Source organism: Aphelocoma coerulescens, chromosome 6, assembly GCF_041296385.1.
Source record: "Aphelocoma coerulescens isolate FSJ_1873_10779 chromosome 6, UR_Acoe_1.0, whole genome shotgun sequence".
Classification (NCBI taxonomy): Eukaryota; Metazoa; Chordata; class Aves; order Passeriformes; family Corvidae; genus Aphelocoma; species Aphelocoma coerulescens.
In genome coordinates, this window is record NC_091020.1 from 9,437,748 (window position 1) to 9,459,642 (window position 21,895).

The following is a 21,895-nucleotide window of genomic DNA, read 5'->3' on the forward strand; positions in this document are numbered from 1 at the left end:
TCAAGGAATATGAGCAGAATGAAAGCCTCAGCTATGAGTTTTCAGAGCCCAAAAGCACTAAACCATTCCAGTCTCCACACAAGAGAAAAGCCTCTTTCCCTCCTAAAGCATGTTTTGATGCGGTCATGAGAAACTTGGATTGTTAAATTATGTTCCTAAAGCAGTGCTCATATACCATTCATCAACATATACTATACATCAACATGTATAGAGTAATTATTATCTTAAGTTCCATCAGTTTTTGCAAGGAAGCTCTTTTAGACAGTATCTGTTCAGCTCAAAACGTTAAACTGAGAAACCAGTTTCATGTTCAGAATACTACAGTTACAAGAGGACATCTGGGCCCACAAATAGGAGGAAAGTGTCATACAGATCCCTATCTGAAAAAGGTTAAAAAATGGTTCAGATGTTAACTCTCTTTTCTCCTATACCTTTCAGAGCAGCAAATATTTACCTGGAATCTGACTCAGGATCTGCAATGAACAAAGGAAGGACAATTTACAAAGAAAGATTGTTTGGTTTTTTGTTTGGTTTTTTTTTTAATCAAGAAAGATACAAGTTTCACAGATATCTGCAATGGAAAAGAACCACAGAATGTTTTTGTTTCTTGAATTGCTCCACACTTCATCTCAGTGCATATTTAAGATTGGGAAGAGAGAGTATAGGCTTCTGAGTGCCCTATCCAGTATATGCGATAATTCAAGGAAGTAATACACTCTGTCAAGTAACCTGCACAGTACAGGGTATCCCAGAATCACAGACCAGCTTGGGTTGAAAGCCTCTGCCTGTGCCCCACCTTGTGTTCCTTTTCCTTCCGGCCTTGTGCTCCATGAGGAGCCAAACACAGCCCCTGGCAGGCACAGCAGGAGCAGAGTCTCGCTGGGTTTGAGCTTGTCTGGGAGAGGCAGCAGCTGGGCCAGGCCCTTGCTGCCCACACCACAGAAGTGCCTGCAGTCTCCTTGGCTCTTCCCAGCACCTCTGCTGCTCGCACATGGCAAGGAGGCCCAGCCCACAGGAAGCAGCTTCAGTGCTCCGGAGGGAGTTTCACCCGAGTACACAAACAGCTGTGTCAGTGCTACCAAAAGGGCCACACAGCATTCGTGTGTTTCCCTCAGCAGAGAGCAACAGCTGATGCGTAGGAAGGAGTTCAACAGGGCAAACAGATAAAAGCAAATTCCTTCTAAATACCCAGGGCTCACAGGCTTCCAAAGATGGCATGCTTTTTATTTAACAGTCAAAAATGGGCTTTTCTTCCCCAATTTCCCTTAATCCCTTACTAAATCAAAAGCTAGGGCATCCTGAAGTGTTTTGTGACATGGCACTTCACAGCTTAAGCATTATGAGTGCAATAGAGAAAAAAGGCTACTTTTTACACAAGGAAACAAGTAATGCCACCAATAAATGCCTGTTCTGATAAACAAGGACATCTGCATTTAACAGCTCTCTTGTACAGAGCCTGAAGTGTAGCTGTAAATAGTAATACTTAAAACCTCAAATACCTATGGAAGGTTAGTTTTAGCCACCATTCCTTGTAGTATCTTCCACTTTTAGATCAGAAAAGATCTAAGCACGTGATTGGCCCGTCATTCCACACCTTCCCAGTAGCATTTCCTTAGACACCTTACCATTTGCCATCCAGTCAGTCTCCCATTGCCTGTACACAGCTGATCCACCAAAACACACCTGCAAAAATCCAACACCACTTCCCGAAGAAGTACGTTCTAATCAGTTCTAACACATTATGCAGAGACTTTGGGGCCTCTCTCACAACTCCTATGGACTTTGACACAGCAAATACATCCCTCCTTTCCAACCACTTCTTAAAGCAACCTTCCCATTTTCCCTTGCAACGCAGAATTAGGATGAATTTCCAGAACAAGTGCAAAGAAACTGCGCCAATACTGATCAACCAGCAAGCACTGTGTGGACTTGCTTTGGATTACTGTGTGACAGAACTGAAGCCAGGAAAAGTACCAAAGATCAAATGAATGCTAGTGAAGAAACACTTTTCAGAAGGGCTCGATCACAAAAGAGAAGAGGTTGGTTTGTTTGGTTTTAGGGCGTTTTTTTTTTTACGGCAACTCAAATGCTTGTTGTAACAATCTTTCTGGAACAAGCAACACTGATATTTAAGCAGCAGTAATTTACGAAACTTTCTCTTAAAGACAAGAAAACATTGCAATTATTCAAATAATACAGACTTTTCTCTTTAATAATTCCTTCTCTCAAGATTAACTTAGAATAGATGCAAGTGGAAGTACATTGCTCCTTTGAATTGTGCTCTTAAGGCAAAGAAGTTCTGCAATATTAATCAGCTGTAAGAGCTTCTGCTGAATAGCAGAGGAGTTTCCTTTTTTTTGTATATCTAGAACTGACACCTGCTTACACAGAGATACATGTCTGAAAGACTGCAAATATTCCAGGGAGGATATAAGGCATACAGTACTGTGGGACTCTGCATGTGGTTCTGGGGGGATGAGTGGAGATACAAAACCAGAACTAATGCCAGGGATTTTACAAAATGCACAGAGCTGTCACTTTTATAATATCATCTCCAAATGGCATCAACTATGGGTCATGCTTAACCTCCCATCCCTGAAAACATCAAAGCTGAAATTTTCTAGAGCTGGCACTCTGCACATACTGATGCAGCACTGCCTGCCATTCATAGATGTAAGAATAGCAGAAAATAAGAGCCAGGGACATGAGTCACACAGAAAATACCAGCAAAATGAGAAAGAGCATCTATCGGCAGGCAAGAATGCTTTCCAAGGTAGAAGACAATGGCAAAAGAAAACCCAAGAACATTTTTAACAGATATCCTGATAAATGAATTGTTTATATCTGAAGTGCATTCAGTAACACTGTATGCCAGATGCTTGTCAAAATTACAAGTTCCAAAAAAACCCCAGTAAACAAAATATATGATTTACCACTCTGTATTCATAATCATTAAGAGTACTACCCTGTCCCGCATGCCTCACTTTGAACAGGAAAAACGTAACAGGCATGTTATGCAGCACAGAAATATTCATAATGGACTGCTCCTTTTGAAAAGGGAAAGGAATGAACATCACTCAGAGCAATGAAAAAGAAATCACACTTCAAAGCAGGAAGACAGAGTATCAATTCAGCACAGGCTGAGCCATGCGTATAGAACAGAAAAAAAGTTAATCTGGACTCCAGATAAGACAGCAGTTTCCAACAGCAGTTTAGAACCAGCACCAAGTCATTTCTCCAGTGTTCAAAATCTAAACTGAATCACCATTATTTGGATCACAGTAGCAGATTAGTGCCAATAAATCACCTCTGGGTGCCATGGATCACTTAATTGTGAGGTGCTATTCCATTTAAATACAGAACACCTTATGCACACACATAGCCAGACAACTACAAGCTGTTAGACAAGGTTGAAGAGTATCAGACAACACAATGAGCAGGAGAAAAAAAAAGTCACTGAAGCTTTTCTTGCATCAAACTTCTGAAGAACTGCAAAATGCTTTTTTTTCCTTGAAGCTCAAAAGGAAGCCCACAGAGCACAACAAGATGATGGGTCCAACACTGATGTGAAACGTGAAAACAGAATTTAAGAAACAGGACAATTTGATAAACAAGATTCATTAACAGAAATAGCCAATGATGCTCTGTATGCTGCTTATGCCGAGTGTACTCAAAACTGGTCAGCTCAGAAGCAGAAGCCATATGGTTAGTCAGTAACTTGGCCTGAAACCTGTATTAAGTCTAATTAAAAGGGACAGGATACAGTAGTTTAGACATATCACCACAATACTGGAAACATAACGCTTTCCTTAAGGGAAAAGAAAAACCTGCACTTGCCTGCAAGGAACGCCCTGGCACAAACACTTCCCAGCACAAATCGCTCACACAAATTTCCTGCTCCCTTGGTTGCGAAAGGCAGAGAGAAGCAGGCAAACACAGACACACGTGACCCCCTCCCCTCCCCCCATTAATCCTAATCTACCCGAAGTTATCAATCTACTAACAAGAAAGCCTTAAAAATTGTAACTGCAATGAAATTCCAGAGGTCATACGGCTGGAGTGTGCACACACCCAACCCACAGCAGCATTTCCATTTGGATCAATATAAAACACTGTCCAAATAAATCTCCCAGATGTCCTCAGTTACAACACTGGGGTTTGCATCACTGAGTCTGAGGACACTGACCTGATCACTTCCCAATGTGACCAAACTTCAGATGCACCTCCAGAGAGCACCTATGTCATGCCAGCTGTTACTGGGCATTGCCCTCATCAGGTCAACACAAAGCTAATTTAAAGTAAAATTCTGAAATGCATGTAACAAGGACACTGGGCCCTCAACACCACTGATTTCCCTCTCAAGGTGTGCGCATGTCGCATCGTGCAATTACTGAATGTCGCAGACGGAGCTGAGCGAACCAACCATGCTCATACAGTATACAGGAGCTGTGAAGACAATTTTGCATATTCATCTGCATATAAATTAAGCTCCCACTGGCAAATGAAACTGGTATATTTTAATCTCTTTGAGCGTTCTTCCCATTTTAGAACTTCCTACGGACTGAGACCTTGTGCAATGTAGCATTTATCCTACACAGCCATCCTGTATTGCCAAATTAGTAAAACATTAAGTTAATTACTGGAACTACAAAACTGATGTGTGTGAGCTTTTTTGCAGGGAATGTGAGGATGCAAGGGAGAATCTAGTTTCAAAAATACCTTAATGCATCTTTGCTTCTTGCCTTAGAGCTAATACCAGTAGGAACTGGAAGTATAAAATGCCAAGTTTCCACCGTGACATTAAACATTTTCCATTCAACTTGATTTTTCTACTTCCCGCAAAGCCCAAGTACGCACAGGGATAGAAGGATTTCCATGCTTATTTTTCATTTGCTCCTCTTACCTCTATGAGGACTTAGCCTGCTATGTTCACTTTGCATCCCTACCCTTCTCAGACAAAGCTGCTACCAGCGCTGTTAACACCACCTAGCAAACAGACATGTCCAAGAATATTGCTACCACAGTTCTACCCAACAGCTGCGTATGCAGGACACATGAGGAAGCAGTTTCACCAGGTGGAAGGATCTCAGCTTGGCATCTACCAGAACACCCTCTTCACCACAGTTTAATATGAAGGAGTGAGAAGAAAATAATTTTGATCAGCATCAAATGATTATCTTGAAGTGAGGAGACCAACTCCTGGTATTTGCTTTCACTCCAAGATGGCAAAACCCCAACTCAATTCAGTAAAATTAGAGCAGGTACCTCATTCTTCCATTTAGGTGACTAATCTAAAAACCTGCCAGTCCTGACTAGTATCCTGCTTACTAGTTTACACAGTAAGGATTGGTTTTAGTCTATTTGCATGATTAATAGTAAAAAAAGCGCCCCTAAATGGTAAGCACTTGGAAGCCAGTATTAAATAAATAAGCTTATAGAAGAATTCAGTTTTGCAAATGTTAAGTGAAATAATAGTATCAATAAGAGGCTTTGGTTTTAAACAAATCAGCTGTTTAACAGATTTATTCTCACCTTCTATCATATTTTATCTTTTTTTAAACTTTATTTTTATTCCAGCAACATAAAAATTGCTTACAATACACAAGCTGGTTGTAACTGGCTGGCAGTTAGAACAGCTCACCTCTTGTTTATCGTTCCAACAAAACATATTTGGACAAAAAAAATCCCCACAAAAACCACTTCAGTTTGGGACTGGGCAGCCAATCTGCCAGAAGCAGCAACCAGCAAACGAAAGGAATGCACTGCAGAAGCAGCAACAGGCAGTCACAGGTTGTCAGCTCTGCCCAGCACTGTTTGCCAGCCTGCTGACAGACCGACTGGGCTTAGCGCTGAACTGAGATGTCACAGAATATTTCAATTGCCCAAATTCAGCTTGACTCCTCAATGGAGTCAAAACAGCTTACGCCAACTAATAATCTTTCCTCTCAAAAACAAGTAATTTTGACTCCCTAGATTAGGATGCAAAGAGCAGCTCGATGTGCATAGTTATCAGCAATATAGTATCACTGAAAAAAATGCTTTATTACAACTGTTCATCCTTAGAGTAAGGACACTCTTTAGCTAAAGGTTATGCAAGATGAAGACAAGCAGCTCTTTCTAAAATGAGCCCTGGCCAGTCTACTCTGATCCTACCATTGTATGTATAGAAAGGGCTATATACTTGACTGATATAGCAAAATTTCTGAATTATGATTTCACTGCTGTTTTTTCAGGACTATTTATTTAAAATAAGCTGATTCATTTGCAGGCCAGCAAAAAAAATAACATTACTTGCAGGGTGCCTTTGATAAACATCTACTGTAAAGTATAACACAAGCTAAGTGGAAAAATACAGACCACAGTGCAGCCTAGTTTCTGTCCCCTCCCACGCACACGTCATTGTCACATTAGCCCTAAGATCACTAGCCAGCCCAGGGCCGTGCACGGGTTCGTACTTCTCCAATTTCATAACGCTTTCAAAGACCAGGTATAAGCATTTCATCTTGAACTTCTGGTTTATTTAGACCCAGCATTTGTTTCCATCTGGTATTTATAGCTCCTTCTAGTCAGCATGAAACACCAGTGGAGAAAGCTCCCATCAACCTGTAAAAGATCTCTTATACCCTTAAAAAACGTATTACAACGAATCCTATTGGAAACAAAGGTTTCCAATAAAACATAAGTTTTATTTTCAGGTATTGAGAGCTTCTGACAGTGCCTAACCTTATAACAGGAGTATTTTATTTTCCGTGAGGAAATTGACCTCCTCATGGAAAAAAACCTGCCTATAGGAAAAGAAAGATGCATTTAAATAATGAACTAAGGACTAGTTGCAGATCAGACTAAAGTCACACAAAAAAAAAGAAAATTTCTTCCTGGTTCAGCAATTGGTAACTGGAAATAAGTGCTCTTTACACAGTATTGATTTAACATGTCCTTCCAACTTACCTGTCCACACTCAGAATCTTGCACGCATTTCTGTACTCAGTGGGGTACAGAAGTTATTCTTAAAACTTAACTAAAACATGAAAAGTGATAAATAGTTACATGGTTATGACTGGCTCAAGTTTTCCTCTTGGATACAAAGTTCAGCAGAAGTCTGTTGGTTAAGCCATGTCTGAATTCAGCAATGCTTTCATTCATGTATTCAACACTACTGTCATGACTAACTACTAATATCACTTGATCAAAGTGCTGCAAGTAATCCTGCTAACGCCACTGTGTTTAGTGAGCATTTCTCAGTTGCAATGTTGACTTAACCAGGTTAAGATGACTTAATCTCTCTTCTTGGGTTCCCTCAACTGAGCAGATACGATAGTTTAGAGTCTCCCAGTGAACTGGACTAAGATTTTTGTTAAATGTTTCTTTTTTTAGTGAGTTGTTTTTATAGTAATACACAACATTGGGAAACTGAAGGCACGAGGAAACAGGACTGAGCTGATTGAGCAAAGGGAGAATAAAAGCAGCATAACCATGTCCTCCTGCCAGTATTTTTTGCCTGCTTCAGGTAAAACCAGTCCTTATACTAGATGGGGCTTTGTTGGGTTTGGGACTGGGTATTTTTGGTTGTTGAGATCCAAGAGGATCTCAGCTTTTCCTAGCAACTGCAGTCTACACTTGTGGAGGAACTTTCAAGCAATGCCATTGTTAAAAGTACTGTTACCAAAATGTTCCCAGGCATAGCAAGCAGTGAAAGCCAAAAGCAGCTGCTAGCGAGCACTAGGCCATGCCATATAGCAAGGCAAGGGAGCCCCATGGCAGGCAGACACCTGCCAATTAACAGCTAAACTGCACTAGCAGCTATCAATTTGATCTAGCACATCCCAATCAAATCTGTCACTATCTCACACCCACTGAGCCTCAAAGGACTGTTGTGATTTAAACCCAGCTAGCAACTAAGCCCCACCCAGCTCCTTGCTTACTGAACCCCAGTGGGACGGGGGAGAGAATCCAAAGGGTAGAAGTGAGAAAACACAAGGGTTGAGATAAAGACAGACAGTTTAACAGGGAGAGCAAAAACCATGAATGCAAGCAAAACAGAACAAGGAATTCATTCACCACTTCTTATGGACATGCAGCTGTTCAGCCATTCCCAGGAAAGCAGGGCTCCATTGTGTATAACAGCTACTTGGGAAGACAAAGGCCATCACTCCGAAGGTGTGTGCCCCATTCCTTCTTCTCCAGCTTTTTATATTGCTGAGCACAATGTCATACAGTATGGAATATTCCTTAGGTCATTGGGATCAGCTGTCCCTTCCAAGCCTCCTTGCGCACCCCCGGTCTCCTGGCAGGCAGGGTGGGATGAGGAGCAGAAAAGGCCTTGGCTCTGTGTAAGTGCTGCTCAGCAATAACAAAAACATCCTTGTACTACCAATACTGTTCTCAGCACAAACCCAAAACAGCCCTGTAAGAGCTCCTCTGAAGAAAATTAACTCTATTGCAGCCAAAACCAGCATACACCAGAAACTCTGTGGTCCAGTATTTGAATGGGCCAAAGGAAACACCAAGATAATCAGGTTAGTGGCAAAGAGGTTTTACCATACCTTTTCCTGCATGTACAAGCCAATGTGTGCACAAGAAGAGGAAAAGAAAAAGCCCACTGATGTATTCCCATTCACTGGGCACATGTGGGAATGTGTACACAGTCGCAAACCAGGCAGGTTTTCTAGGGCTAAGATTTCAACAAGTGAATTTAAAGACATTTCTCTGGGCATAGCAATACAAGAGAGTAAGAAAAAAGTTTGAGCTAGCTTAAAGTAATTTATAAACAGTAAATTTTCATTGCAAAAGTGAGTATTTAATTGAAATATGCCCATTTTAACTGGAGTCATAAGTCATTAAGCAATGAATTAGCCTTCAGGTTAGTTTTTAGTTTGATTAGTAGTCCATGAATCACCAACGTAGACTGACCATGAAGTGAGCACTTTCTTCCTCATCTTACCAATCACAAAAAGCCCATTTCACACTCTCAAGAAAATTTCAGTGTTTTATAGGTGCTAAAATTGCATTCTATAGTAGCATGGAAGCTTCATGAAATATACTCAGTGCAAAAGATATCAACATCTAAGAAATTAATTCCAAAAGGACTTGTTTCTAAAATTCACCTATTCTAAAGGAGAGGAAAAAAAATACTGATAAAGCAGTCATCTAACTGAAATTTCATGCTACTTTGAGAAAACATAAGACTGAGTCTGCTTCCAGTCATGCCAACTTGAGAGAGTCAGTGCTTTTTTTCCTGCTGTACCTCCTCTGTCTCCTTCATGCAGCTCCCTAAGTCTTCCCATCTGCCTCAGCAGTCCTGAAGAGCAGTAACAGAAAGATTATAGTTTCTCCGTCCCAGGCCCCTCAAGCTGAAAAGCTCCCATACCTTTTAACTATGATTTGCAACTCCATCTAAATTCTTACCTTGAGATATTCAAAGGTAAACAGTATTCACCATGTCTAGGCTTACTTCCTACAGCCACAGGCAGAACTAGGATCAGCAGAGAGCTGCAGATCACTCATTATACATTTTAAGAGCAGAGGGGCCATCCCAGAAAATGTGCTGTTCAGAGGATGGTGGTCCCTAGTGACATGCTGGACAACACAAACACTGAACTGACACAAAACACTACACAGAATCATTAATTTTTAGGGCTGATAAATCAAAAGGGTAAGTTTGGGGATAGACTAGTTCTCCTTATCTTACACTTTTAAGTTGGCATTTTTCAGGTTCCCATTTAGAGACAGATATTTTGCATAAGGCCACAGAAAACCATTCCAGAGTACTCCTAGAAAAACTGTTTCTCTTCAGTTGCTGACTAGCTGAACTCTGTTGAGAAAGCAGCAGGAGCAAGAAATCTCAGGAAATAATTTTTATGCTCCCTATTTTCAAGTCTTTAGTCTCAGTAGATTTGGACCATAGCAACAAAAAATTTCTTGTCTACTCTGTTGGGTTTGCCTGCTAATGGAGAATTAGTTTCATCTGTAGAAGGGGAACTAAGCTCAACGGGGCCAGCAGGTGGGTGTATCCAGAGTTCCCGAACTTACATGCTAGAGCATGAGTTACCCAGCCAGTTGAATTAAAATCGTAAACAGCTGCAAACAAACTTCTGCAGATGTTACTCATGTATACTTCACACCCATGATTTGCAACTCAAGTAATGCCAATATTTATGCACTGTAAGTACTTAATTACGTTGCTATGGAATGTAACACTCCTCCTATAACTCAGGCTCAGGATAAAGAGGTTTCATTCACTTAAAAGCATGGCTCTGGTTGAGACTTTACTCACCGATCTTAATGTCTGCAGCTACTGCAACCAGGCAGTGATTTCAGTCCTTATGGTAAATAAAAGCAGTGTTTATAAACACTGTTATTCACTAAGTCAATGATGTTGGTAATATTTTACTGCACATACACTCAAAGTTTCAAGAATTGAACTTTAGCATTAGGAGACAATGGTCAAGTTTTCAAAACCACAAACGTGGGTTAGAGATCTGCTGAATACAAACTGGAAAAAATACTTGCGCTTTCTGGATGTGCTGAAATTTAATGATAGCACCTGTTGCTTCCTGAGTAACAGAGATGTTTACTTGACAGCTCAGTCTGATGCAGTGTTACAGCTCTGAATACCACCACCTAACAGAAAATGTTTAATACTTTATCTGCTAGTTCCTACAAGAAAAAATAAATGGTGCTGAGACAGTAAAGAAGTTCCAGAGATTTTTTTAAGATTGCTTAGTTATTATGATCAGGTTAATACTTCTAGTTCTTTTTGGTTGTTTTTTATTTTTTTTTTATTCCCAGAATGAAAATTCCCTTAAGATACAACTAAGATTAAGAGTCTTACCCATACTTTAGGAAGATAATTATAGCATCTCTAATTACCATCAGAACAAGCTTTACAAGCTTCTTTAGTAACTTCATGTAACAGCCATATGATTAGAGAACATTAAAATATAAAATCTGAATCTCAATTACAGCAACATCTACTTCTAGTTCCATTATATCACTACAGGGTCAAAAAACCCCGCTTCGTTCTCAACTTTCCCACTTGAATTAAGTTTTTTCCCAACTGAGAATTTTCTAGAGTTGAAACCACTCTCTCTCTTATATGATATTGCTCTAAGGCTCCCCCCCCCCCCATAATTTCACTACATATATAGTAAAAATTAATTAAAACAATTTTCATATAAAATCTCAGGGATTTAAAGAATAAAAATTAAACATGAAACACATGAAATGCTATTACAGAATATCTGAAGCATATAAATATTTAAATTATTTTTTAAATTCTGTATTTACCAGAACACCCACAGCTGTTTTATGCTGTTAAAAAATACAGCTGAAAACGTTACAGTTAAATTTACACTTCCTGTACTTCTGTTTCTCAGTGTACTGTAACTTGTTCACTGATAAGAAGCTGAATTTTTAAAAATTATTATTTAATCAGCAAAAGCTGAGGAACTTTCATCTTCAAGAAATACTATTTCAGTTTTGAAAACACCCTCCTCACTTATCTGACTCCAAACTCTGGAGGCAAGAGCTTCCCATTCTGTTCTAAGTCAAAGCAACAAGTGACACTTCTTTTTCAAAGGGCATCACAACTGACAGGACCTACTGGTCATGTATCCTCCCACATGAAAATATTCCCCTGCATGTTTTGAGAACTAAACCAGATTTGTCATCCTTTCTCCACTCACAGATTCATTTTTCAAAATGAAAACTCATTATATATCAACACAACTGGGAAGATAATAAATCTTCTGATTCTAGAAGATCAAAACAAAAAAGGCACCTTGAAAAATTACTTCAAGTGAAACTATCATATAACACAAGTAATTAGTTGTCTTCACAAGGAACTACTAGGATTCCTTAGGAAAAATAATTTTAAAAGCTTCTTAGAACTGTTGGACTGATGAGCACATTCTGAAGACATGTAAAAGGCAGTTTCTATAATATCATACAACTGCCAGGTCTCGCAAAACCTATGGAACTCAAAGGGAAAGCAGAAATACAAGTTCACTTCCCTCTTTCTCCTACTAGAGCAGTTGTGCATTGCAACAATGGTGAGACAGGGACAAGTTATGCAAAAAGCTCATGAAAAGGCCTGAAGCATTGGAATGGCTGTCCTGGACATTCAGGTCATAAAAGCTTCATTTAATGGAGATGACATGGATCCCCCTATTGCAAACTTTCACCTGGCAGCCAAACTCAATTTTTGCTGTATGCACATTTTTAAAAGCTTCAAAATACTGAGTACCCTATAATGACAGGTAAGATAAACCACACCTAAAATTGACATTATAAATAAGCTCTTTTCATGCTATGAAAGGGCAAATTCATACTGAATATTACACAGTTTGGGAAGGCTGGCGTGGGATAGGTTACTTTTTTTTTTTAATTAAAGGGAAATCTCACCAAATGCTATAAAGGCACTTATCCTCATAAAGACCATACCTATGCACAATTAATTTGAAGTTTTAAGGAAAGTTCAATTCTGTAATATGATAGATATTCCTTGAGAGAGCAAAGAAAAGAGACTAGAAGAATCCCCCCCCAAAACACCAACAAGCCACAAAGTAAAATACACAGCATTTACTGATGCTTTGTTTTAACAATCATCTCCAGGGAATGCATCTACATTACAAGTCTGGTTCTCCATAATAGTAATGTGAACCTGCAAAGTGAAACTTCCAATAATAAATACAAAAATTTTGCACTTGAATGTTTTACTTTTCCAGAAATAATATTAAAGGCCAACATACAGATCTCAAGTGCAGATATAAACTGGGACAAAAGCCCTGTTGCATATAGAAGAAGAAACATCAATACTGAGGAGCGTATTAAAAGAAGAACTTTGTATTGGTCTCAGCATCATTACTCACCCGCTTTGGCCCACTAAAAATCTTCCTGGTGTTTTCCTTAGATTTATCACCTTGTTTATTTGTGGATTTCTTATTGCCTTCAAGCACACCAGATGCATCCTCTGAAAACTCCAGATCTGTTAAAGGTAAATACAGACATGAAACAACCATTTTAAAAGCTGTTGAGCTGCTAGAGCATTTCTTGCATCTGACAATTTCACATGTATGGCTTCTGAAATTACATCATGAACAATCAATCTTCATCAGAAACACCAGCTTTAATGCCAAGCACGGTCCTGGATGCAGCTCAGGCTTACTGACTGGATTGCAGTAATGCATAGAAGCATGACAAGGTACACAGTCACAACTATTACAGCACCTCTTGCCCACTGGGTAAGCTTCAGGCTACTACTTCCCATCCCATACTCCTGTAAATCCCAGGTTACCTTTTACATGAGCTTACTTATGGCTGGCTTGCTGCTACAGCTCTGAGCAGTAGAAGAATACAACAGTAGATTGGGTTCTTCAAAATGGTGAGATTAAGAGATTTACAAGAACACACTACAATTACAGAACTGAAGAATTGATCTTGCTTCACTTCTTATGAAGGCAGCCTGTTTATATTTGCTTATTCTGCTGTAAACAGGAAAACAATACGGTCATCAGCTCAGGAAAGAGTCAGCTAGAAGGAACTGCTGACATGGCCTTTCAATGGATTCAATACTTGCCTTACCACTGATTCCAGTACCTGGACTGTAAATCTGCAATACACTCATCAAATTTTTGTCCTTTTTTTTTAAACTTGTGTTGTTTTGTTTGAAGCATTTGCCCTTGGAGACAAGGGAAAGGGTTTATTCAGCACAAACCAGAAGTTACCACAAATTTCAAGATGGAAATAAAGACAGGCACAGAGAAGCATTGTTTCATTTGATAAACTGCTTAGAAAACCAGTCTATTCCTGAGAAGTTGCTGCTGTTTGAAAAGCGCACTGCAAAAACAGAGGCAGGAAGGATGAGTTACTCTAATCCCAAGTGCACTCACATCCAGTACACAGGACCAGCCAAGCTGCGTAAGAAGGCAAGCAAAGGCAAAGCAGGCAACCAAATTTCTAATGGCACTCCCAAGGACACAAAACTTGTCTGAGGAATATAAGTATTCTTAAAATAAAGCTCCAGAGTTTCCCAAATTGCAGTAAATTTCAACGGGCTTGGCAGCACCAGGACTGGCAGGGCGCCTGCAGCAAGGCACCTCCTGGAACCAGCCTCTCGCATTCCACCCCACTGCTTTGCAGTGTAGCTGTATCATGTGAGCACAAGAGCCTAAGAACACAGCACCAACAGCCCCTCTGAAAACAACTGACTTTAAAAGATGTTTGATAAAATTAGTGTAACTGAGGAAAAATACTACAGACTAATTTCCATTAAATAAAGCAAACTTACTTCCAAACCTATGTAAAAGACAACTTAGTCCTTGCTGAAGCCAATTTAAGGAGTAAAATCAAATTGCTTTGATACACAACCTTATAAATCCTGAAGTATTCTGGAAGAAGTCAGGCCATGAATGCAATTCTCAAAGAAAGTCAAACCAAGAGAACTGGACTCTCCTATTGTAAATTAAAAGCTAAAAAGTAACTTACTTGACAACAGCCATTACAAATATGCAAGTCACTTTAGAAACACAGAATGTTTCACCCACCAATGAGGACAGTAACTTGTGCCCTGTGCTAAGACTTGGACCTGGCATTGCCTTCAATAATGATTAACAGTGTTCTGGATCAAATAAGCTACAATTTTAACACCATCTTAAGGTTCCTTGTTTGAATTCTACTCCTATGTGATTCTGAACTATCCCATTTAAATTAGGCAATTTTAAATTCAAAGAAACTTCCTGATAAATGTCATACATGAAATCCCTATTTGTGCTTGGTCTTTGCATATTAAGTGCTTTAATTAATTAATTTTGAGTTAAATATTTTTAAATTGAATGTTAAAATTAACCCATCAGCCCAGGTACAAAAATCAAGTTCTATTATCAGTGTTTTCAATTGTTCAAAATAGTTTATTAAGAGAGAGTTGCACCCTTCCCAGTAAAAATTCCCCAGTTAAAATTCCCAACTTAATGATCCCTTTTCAAACTTCAAACCACTTGTACACCATAAGAGTTATCTTTCCTGTGTTTACTGTATACTTTTACAAGTGTTTTAAGATGTGTTGGATGTATTTTACTACTTTTTTTAGGTGTTTTTACTTGTACTTTGGTTCCAAGGCAAATTTCAAAACCCCAGTTCCAACAGCCAGCCCAGCCCCATAGCCATTATCCTGTAGGCAAGCTCCATGGCAACCTGAATTTTAATGAAGGCATTGTAGCACCCTTATCTCAACTAGTACCACCCCTCTGACAAGGATGAGCCATTGGTGGACAGAGATAATCTGTCAGAGGGAAAGCACCAATCACTTTAAACCAAAGGGGCGGGCTGTGGGCGGGCTGGGGCGGAGCAAAGGCACTATAAAACAAGGAGCCAGAGAGAGACACGCCCCTTCTCTCCCTCCAGCCTGGCTGAGGTGGAGGTCAGTGCTGGGAAAGCCTACTCCTATTAAGGAGCCTTTAGAAATATTTTTTTTTGCTTTTGGACCAGCCAAAAGCCAGCCTAGCACTGTAAGCCCTTTTTCTGTACCTGAGGTCCAGTGCTGTTTCAGCCAGAAGATCTAAAATCCCTGCGCTCCTGGGGCATACCATCTGTCGAGCCATAGGATCCCAGATTTTTATATTTTTCTAATTTCTGTAATTTTTTTCACTTTTCTGTTTTCAATAAATTATTTTAATTTTTTTTAACTAAGAGTTGTCTCATTTCTCACAATAAAAACATTTCAACTCCTACTTACAATAGGATAATTCTGCATTTTCTGATGTTGCTAGCACATCAAACACTTGTTAGTTTTGTAAGATTACCTGGAATAGTTTTATTTGAGCAATGCTTTTGGAGGCCTTCTAGGTATCTAAAAAGCACTCTGCATGCATTATCTTAGCAGACTTTAAAATCCAAACTAAATAGGGTCGGGGGAGAAGTCTTCTGTTAACTGAGAGAGGCAAACACACGAGTAGTTTGGTAAGCAGTGACCCTACTCAAGCTTGATTTTTTTGCCCCCTCGCAGAGAAATTGGTCATATTGACCTTTTTCTCAGTATGGGAGCACGTGAGGCCTTTTCCCCTCTGTCCAACCATTTTCAAGGCATTTATAATCTTTGAGATAATTTGCCTGTCTTGGATGGAATTGGAAAGATGTTCAAAGACCAACTAAGGCAACAACCACAGTAAATTTCCTGGGGAACAACAACATAGGTTTTTTTAAGTGTCTCAGGGTAATTCTGCAAAAGATTTTGAAATCCAAACAGGACTCCGCCTTTGAGGACTTTGATGCAGTTTTAACTGGCTTAAAACACTTACCCAATGAAGGCGAGTCATTTTTTGAGAAGATGCAAAGGAATTAAACATTAAAAAAATACGGCACGTTGGCTCACCAGAACTGAGTGCTAGATGCTGAGATATAAAAGCTACATTACCTAAAAAGACTATAGGAATCTCATCTTGATCACTGAAAGGAAAAATGAATAGATGACACAAAGGTTAAGCTGGATATCAGAACTGATTTACAAAGCAAAAGACTAAGCTGTAATATAGATTTCTCTTGGATACAACTCCCCATTGATTATTACAGTCACTTTCTTCCAGTATTAAAAGCTTCTCCTCACTGGAGTCATCCTGTACTCTGGCAACTGAAATGACAGAAGTAATGTTTCAAATCTAGGAAAGTCTCACCAGTACTTTTAGCCCCTGGCATTCTAGCAGGATCCAGCTGGGAGGCTCACAAGCCAAATGGGCTTTTGCTTCACTGGGCTGCTACAGAGTCAATTGAGAGAATTTTAGGTTGCAATGGCAAAATAAAAAGTAAACTTTTACTAGAACTCAATGCTTCATCAAAAATCTAAGGCTAATAAAGTTATGAAGTATTTTCATTAAAAAGAAAAATGTGGTAACAGCATCTAGGAATTTAAAAGGTGGAGCTTTTTTTCCCAGAGTTGGGGGTTTTAATTACTTGGCTTTTGTTTGGGGTTTTTTTGGTGTTTTTTAACCACTTCAGCAGAAAAGACTATCATAGAAGTGAGCAACAGAAAATTATTTTCAATGGAAGACAGTCTAGCCAAAATCAAATTAATATGTTCTGCAACTCTTCCTGCACTAAAAATATTGTTCCTGTAGTCTTTGCCCTTTCTTAAATTTAATTTGCAGAAACATTTAAATATGTATTGTTAAACTTACTTTCTCTCTCTGAACTACTAGACTGAAAGGAATAGCCTTTATAATGTTCCTTTACAAAATCTTTGTCAGATGTTTTAAATTAAGATTCTAAAATATATTTCATAAAAATACACCCAGATTATGGCAAGTAACCCAACCAGTATTATGGCAAAGTAAGGCTGTGACAGAAAGCATCAAAAGCATCAAGTTTCTTGAAAAACTGACTGTGCCATGTAATATTCTTTATGCATGGAACACCCAAATCAGTCTTAGGAACTTCCGGGGCTGAAATTCTTCCAGGGCAGTCTGGCATTTCACCTGTCAACCTGGAATAGGAACACTGGATTTTTATCTGGGCATTTATTCATTAGTACAAAAAAAACCAACAGCACATACAGAACTCAGGTAGCATTAGCACTTCTCAGTACTGTTCATCATTTCAGGACGCAGTTACATTATGCAAGGTGTTCTGAAAGCTTTTTCTCAGGCTTGGAGTCAAAGCTGGCATTTTTCATGGAAGCATTTTTCTAGTATGTAAAGATAGAGGAATGACACTTTTTACTGCAACTTCAGGCTTAGATCTAGAAGTTTTTGATAAATTCTCAGGCTCAGCACCACTACATTTAAGGACTCTTAACATGGTTGTTCTGAGTGACCATCATGCTCAAAATTTGCAAAGGTCTGAGAGAAGACAGTGTGAACTTTAGCAAGGAGTCCCACAGATTTTAGGGCAGCATCAGACTCCCTATTTTCATAATCTGTCCTACAGGACATCACCCTTTCAAATTTCAGAAAAAAAAAAACCCTGCAAGTCAAATCTCACCTGCCTACAGCAGCACAAAACAAGAATCAAATGAGGAAAGGAGATGCAAAATAAAGGGGAAGCACCTCTCAGCAGAGGCACTGAGAGGTAGGTCTTACCTGAGTGGAGAAGTGCATTAAGAACTAACAAAACATTAATTTACATTTCCCTGTGCCATGGAAATCTCTTAGGAAAATATTTCAGGGAAACGACCTGTGATACCTTGGAGTATAAAGGCCTACTTGGTGAGTGCAGTGCCAAATGCAAAGTGTAGATATTTTGAGACTTCTGAGGACAGCTGCTGAAAGGATTATTTGATGGGTCAGCATCTCAGCTGCATTAACTGCACAAGCAAATTTTTCCCTTGGAATAAATGGCTGAACAAAGACTCATTAGAGACAGGGACTAAGAGTACTTCTTAAGCAGCCCTGTAAGATAAACACATTTTCCAAAGAGGCTGGAACCCAAGTGACTCATCATAACTAAGTTTTATGAAAACAAATCATGGTCTTTTTTGTTTGAAAACACAATCTTCTCGTACAGCATCAGTATCCATTTGTTCCTTTCAAATCCACAAAAAAACCCAAGCAGTGACATTTACTTTTGATCAAAAGGCTTACAGAAAATTCTGGTTTTAGAAACAGCTATAATTAGAACAGAGAAATGAACATTTTTTCCTCTGAAATTTTATTTCTGGATTATATTAGCAGAAGCTATTTGTAGGAAAAAAAGCTCAGCTTCTCCAATATTTGCAAGGCTAGATTGAAACCCTCTCTCCCTATCACAATGAAATACATCTTGCCCAAGTCTTAAAATGTAACAACTTCAGTGAGCAGATAAAACTTCTCATGCTTCATGCTCCAAAATGGAGGACCAAAATGTTCCATAGAACAGTGGTAGTGTTTTGAAATATTTATTCCAACACAAGTGATTCTTCGGCATTAGACTTTTTCAAAGCAAAAGAGCTAAAAGGAACCTGCCACCAAAGTTATTCCTTTTGGTCTTCACCAACAGGACCCAACCAACCACCAAGCAAGTCTCATTTTGCAAAGCATTTTAACCACCAGAATTTGCTCAGCAACTGCCATGTGTACAGTTTTACTCATATATAATGTGTGAGTACACATACACACACCTCCCCAAGCCGTACAGAGGAGAGAGACACCTAAAAACTGAAAACAAGAGCAGAAATACAAATATCAGAGGCTCTCCCAAAGCCAGTTATCTGACTGGCACTCCATGGGTCCCCACAGCCTCTCCCTCGAGTCTTGCATCCTCAGATAAAAGGTCCAAACGGCCTAAAAACACATTCAAAAGCAGAAAAAGGTATTTCCCATGTCTTCAGAGCTACTTAAATATGTGCACTCAGCTGTGTAATTGTGGGTTGATCTGGAGGCTCTGCAGGACGATACCTGTTTCCAGGTATAGATATTGTATGCTCAACACACCAAAAAGGTATGAATCTTCTGTTTGAAAAGAAAAAACCCTCTGCCTCTGGCAAGAGATCAAGAGGCATAAAACACACTTCAAGAGAGATATGAAACACCACACAGGACCACAGGAGAAGTGAGTTTAACTGCCAGAATTCAAGTGAATTTAACTGTTAGATTTCCAAACCAGTGGAATTTGCTTGACAAAATCCTAGGTACACTGCAGAAAGAACAAAATATCGAAGTCAATTAAAATTAAATGTCACGTATGTATTCCAAAAGAGTTCTACTGACCTGCATTAGTACTGAGCTGGCTATCCTGGGAACAGTTTTCATTGCCATCAGAGGTTGACTGTAGTGAAGCAGATGGTACAGCTCTACTTCGTTTTTTATTTGCCTTCCTTTCTGCTACCTGCCACTCTTCATCTTCGTCCTCGCTTTCACTTAAGTCATCAAACCCAAAGTACTTGATTTTGTAATTGGAACTCCCAGAACTTCTAGAGGCGCCTTCATCTCCCCCTCCCTCGTCTTGATCATCAAACCCAAAAAATTCTAATTTGACATCCTTCTTGGATTTGGTATTGCTTGGTCGGAACCTGGTTGTAGTTTTTGTGGTAGCAATGTCTGCTTTTTTCCTTAAGCGCCCAGCTTCGCCCAGGTCAGTCGGGGCTGCTGTGGTGAATTCATCCATGCGCTCCATGGTATCCTGGATGGTGACATTGCAAACTGACAAGCAAGATGGGTGGAGAACAGTGTAGTCTCTAGTCCGTCCAACCGTCCCTCTAAAACTGGTCCCACTACTTAAAGAAACTTTTTTTCCTGGGTTCAGACCATCATTATTTGACTCATTGTTTGCTTTGGATAAAGACTGACTAGTGCCATCCATTAGCTTGTCAAAATTTGTTGCCCCCTGCAGTTTTGCTTTGTTGGATCGACAATATGTCCTACAGTTGCTTGGCCTAGGAATAGTTTGCACGAGTTCTTCACTAATGGCTTCCTTTGGATTTTCACTATCTTCTTTATCACACTCCTCATCCTTGCTCTTCACCTCTGAGAGATGTTCATTGTCAAAAGCTAATATATACTCTCCAGTTCTGGTGTTTTCAGTTTCATCCTCCCATTCATACAAGTGAGTTCTTAGTGGCCCCTTGGTCTGAGATGTTTCTGATGGAGAGTCTGCTGTTTTTCCCACGTGGGAGTCCCAAGAATCAGGCAAGTCCTTGGCTTCGGTGTTGCATCCAGAAGTGTCTGTAGTCTCAGCATTGGTTTTATTACTCTCTTCAGTATTGTCATAGATTAAATGACTGTTCCCATTATCTTCTTTCAAGTTCTGGATTTTATCTACAAGAAAAGATGTATTTATTACTAAAATGAAATATTAAAAAAATAGTCACCCATGTGGGCAACTTTGAAAAGTCACAATATAACAAAAAATATTCGGTGATCATTGACAAAAAAAAATAGAGGTCTTATCCACCTGCTTTACATTTTTTAAGCCCTCCAGTTTAAAGGTTTTGCTATAATAAAGTCTTCTTGAAATTTCTACCAAAAAAATAACTTTAAGCGTCACTTTGAAAATACATGCATCATGAAAAAGACAGTGGTAAACCCTAAATACAACCACTTATTTACCAAGGCAAATTACATAAAAAAGGAGAAATTCGGTGGTGAAATTTTCAGAAAAGACAAATTACTGAAGTTTCACACACAATTGACTTACACTGAATAATTAGAGATAAAGAACAACTACACATTTTCTCACTATGTAAGAAAATGATTTCCTTCTTGGACCCTGAACAAAAAGGCATACAGCTTCAGCAACTGTCACTTCATTTTGCTGCTTCAAATGAAAATATTTGGACTTACAAAAGAAATAGAGAAAATGAAATTCTCATCATCATTTTTAATTATATCACTTCTGAAATTCAGGTTTTTGCAATTAATTTCTGCATCTCTGAAGAAGAGCTGCTGCCAGAAATTATTCTTGCACTTTTCCAACCCATAGCTGCACTCACATCTTACACTGCCCAACAGAACAAGTTCCACTCTAAGAAGTCAGTTTTTGTAAGTTTTTGTTTCCAACCAACCAGCATCCACACTACAGTAATGCCAGGAGGTAATGCAATGACTACGTCTTCCACCTGCTGTCCTCTAAACTGGTGGGCAAACCATTGCCTTTGTTTTCCCTGAATACCAACAAAAGCTTGGTGGATTTGGTACCAGAGTTTCATAGTGACTGCATCGGCCATCCTCTGGTGCTGACATCACACACACACAGAGATACCCAGCAATATAAGAGGGTTATTTCCAGGAATTAAGAATTTCTTGGAAATTTCTGAGACAGTATCACCAAGCACAGGAACCCAGGTGCCTGCCGTTACTCCTGGCACTGAATGGCTGCCCGAGCCAGGAGAAGCAAGATAAGAAGTCTGACAATGCAGAAGACCCTGGTACATAGAAGAGTAGCACATGATGGGATAAACTGGAGACCCAGAAGCAATTGGGACAGGGCCAAGTGA

The 21,895-nt window shown here is 39.4% G+C and overlaps 1 protein-coding gene across 3 annotated transcripts in view; it reads right to left on the reverse strand.

The window, feature by feature from the left end:
• WAPL (WAPL cohesin release factor) overlaps window positions 1-21,895 on the reverse strand; it is a 66,595-nt gene that overhangs the window by 28,687 nt on the left and 16,013 nt on the right. For all 3 annotated transcript variants that reach the window (XM_069019137.1, XM_069019138.1, XM_069019136.1), the window contains exons 3-4: window positions 19,671-20,717; window positions 12,870-12,985 (exon numbers count right to left, since the gene is read on the reverse strand). In XM_069019137.1, the coding sequence (XP_068875238.1) occupies window positions 12,870-12,985; window positions 19,671-20,717 (1,163 nt within the window). The remainder of the gene's footprint in view (window positions 1-12,869; window positions 12,986-19,670; window positions 20,718-21,895) is intronic.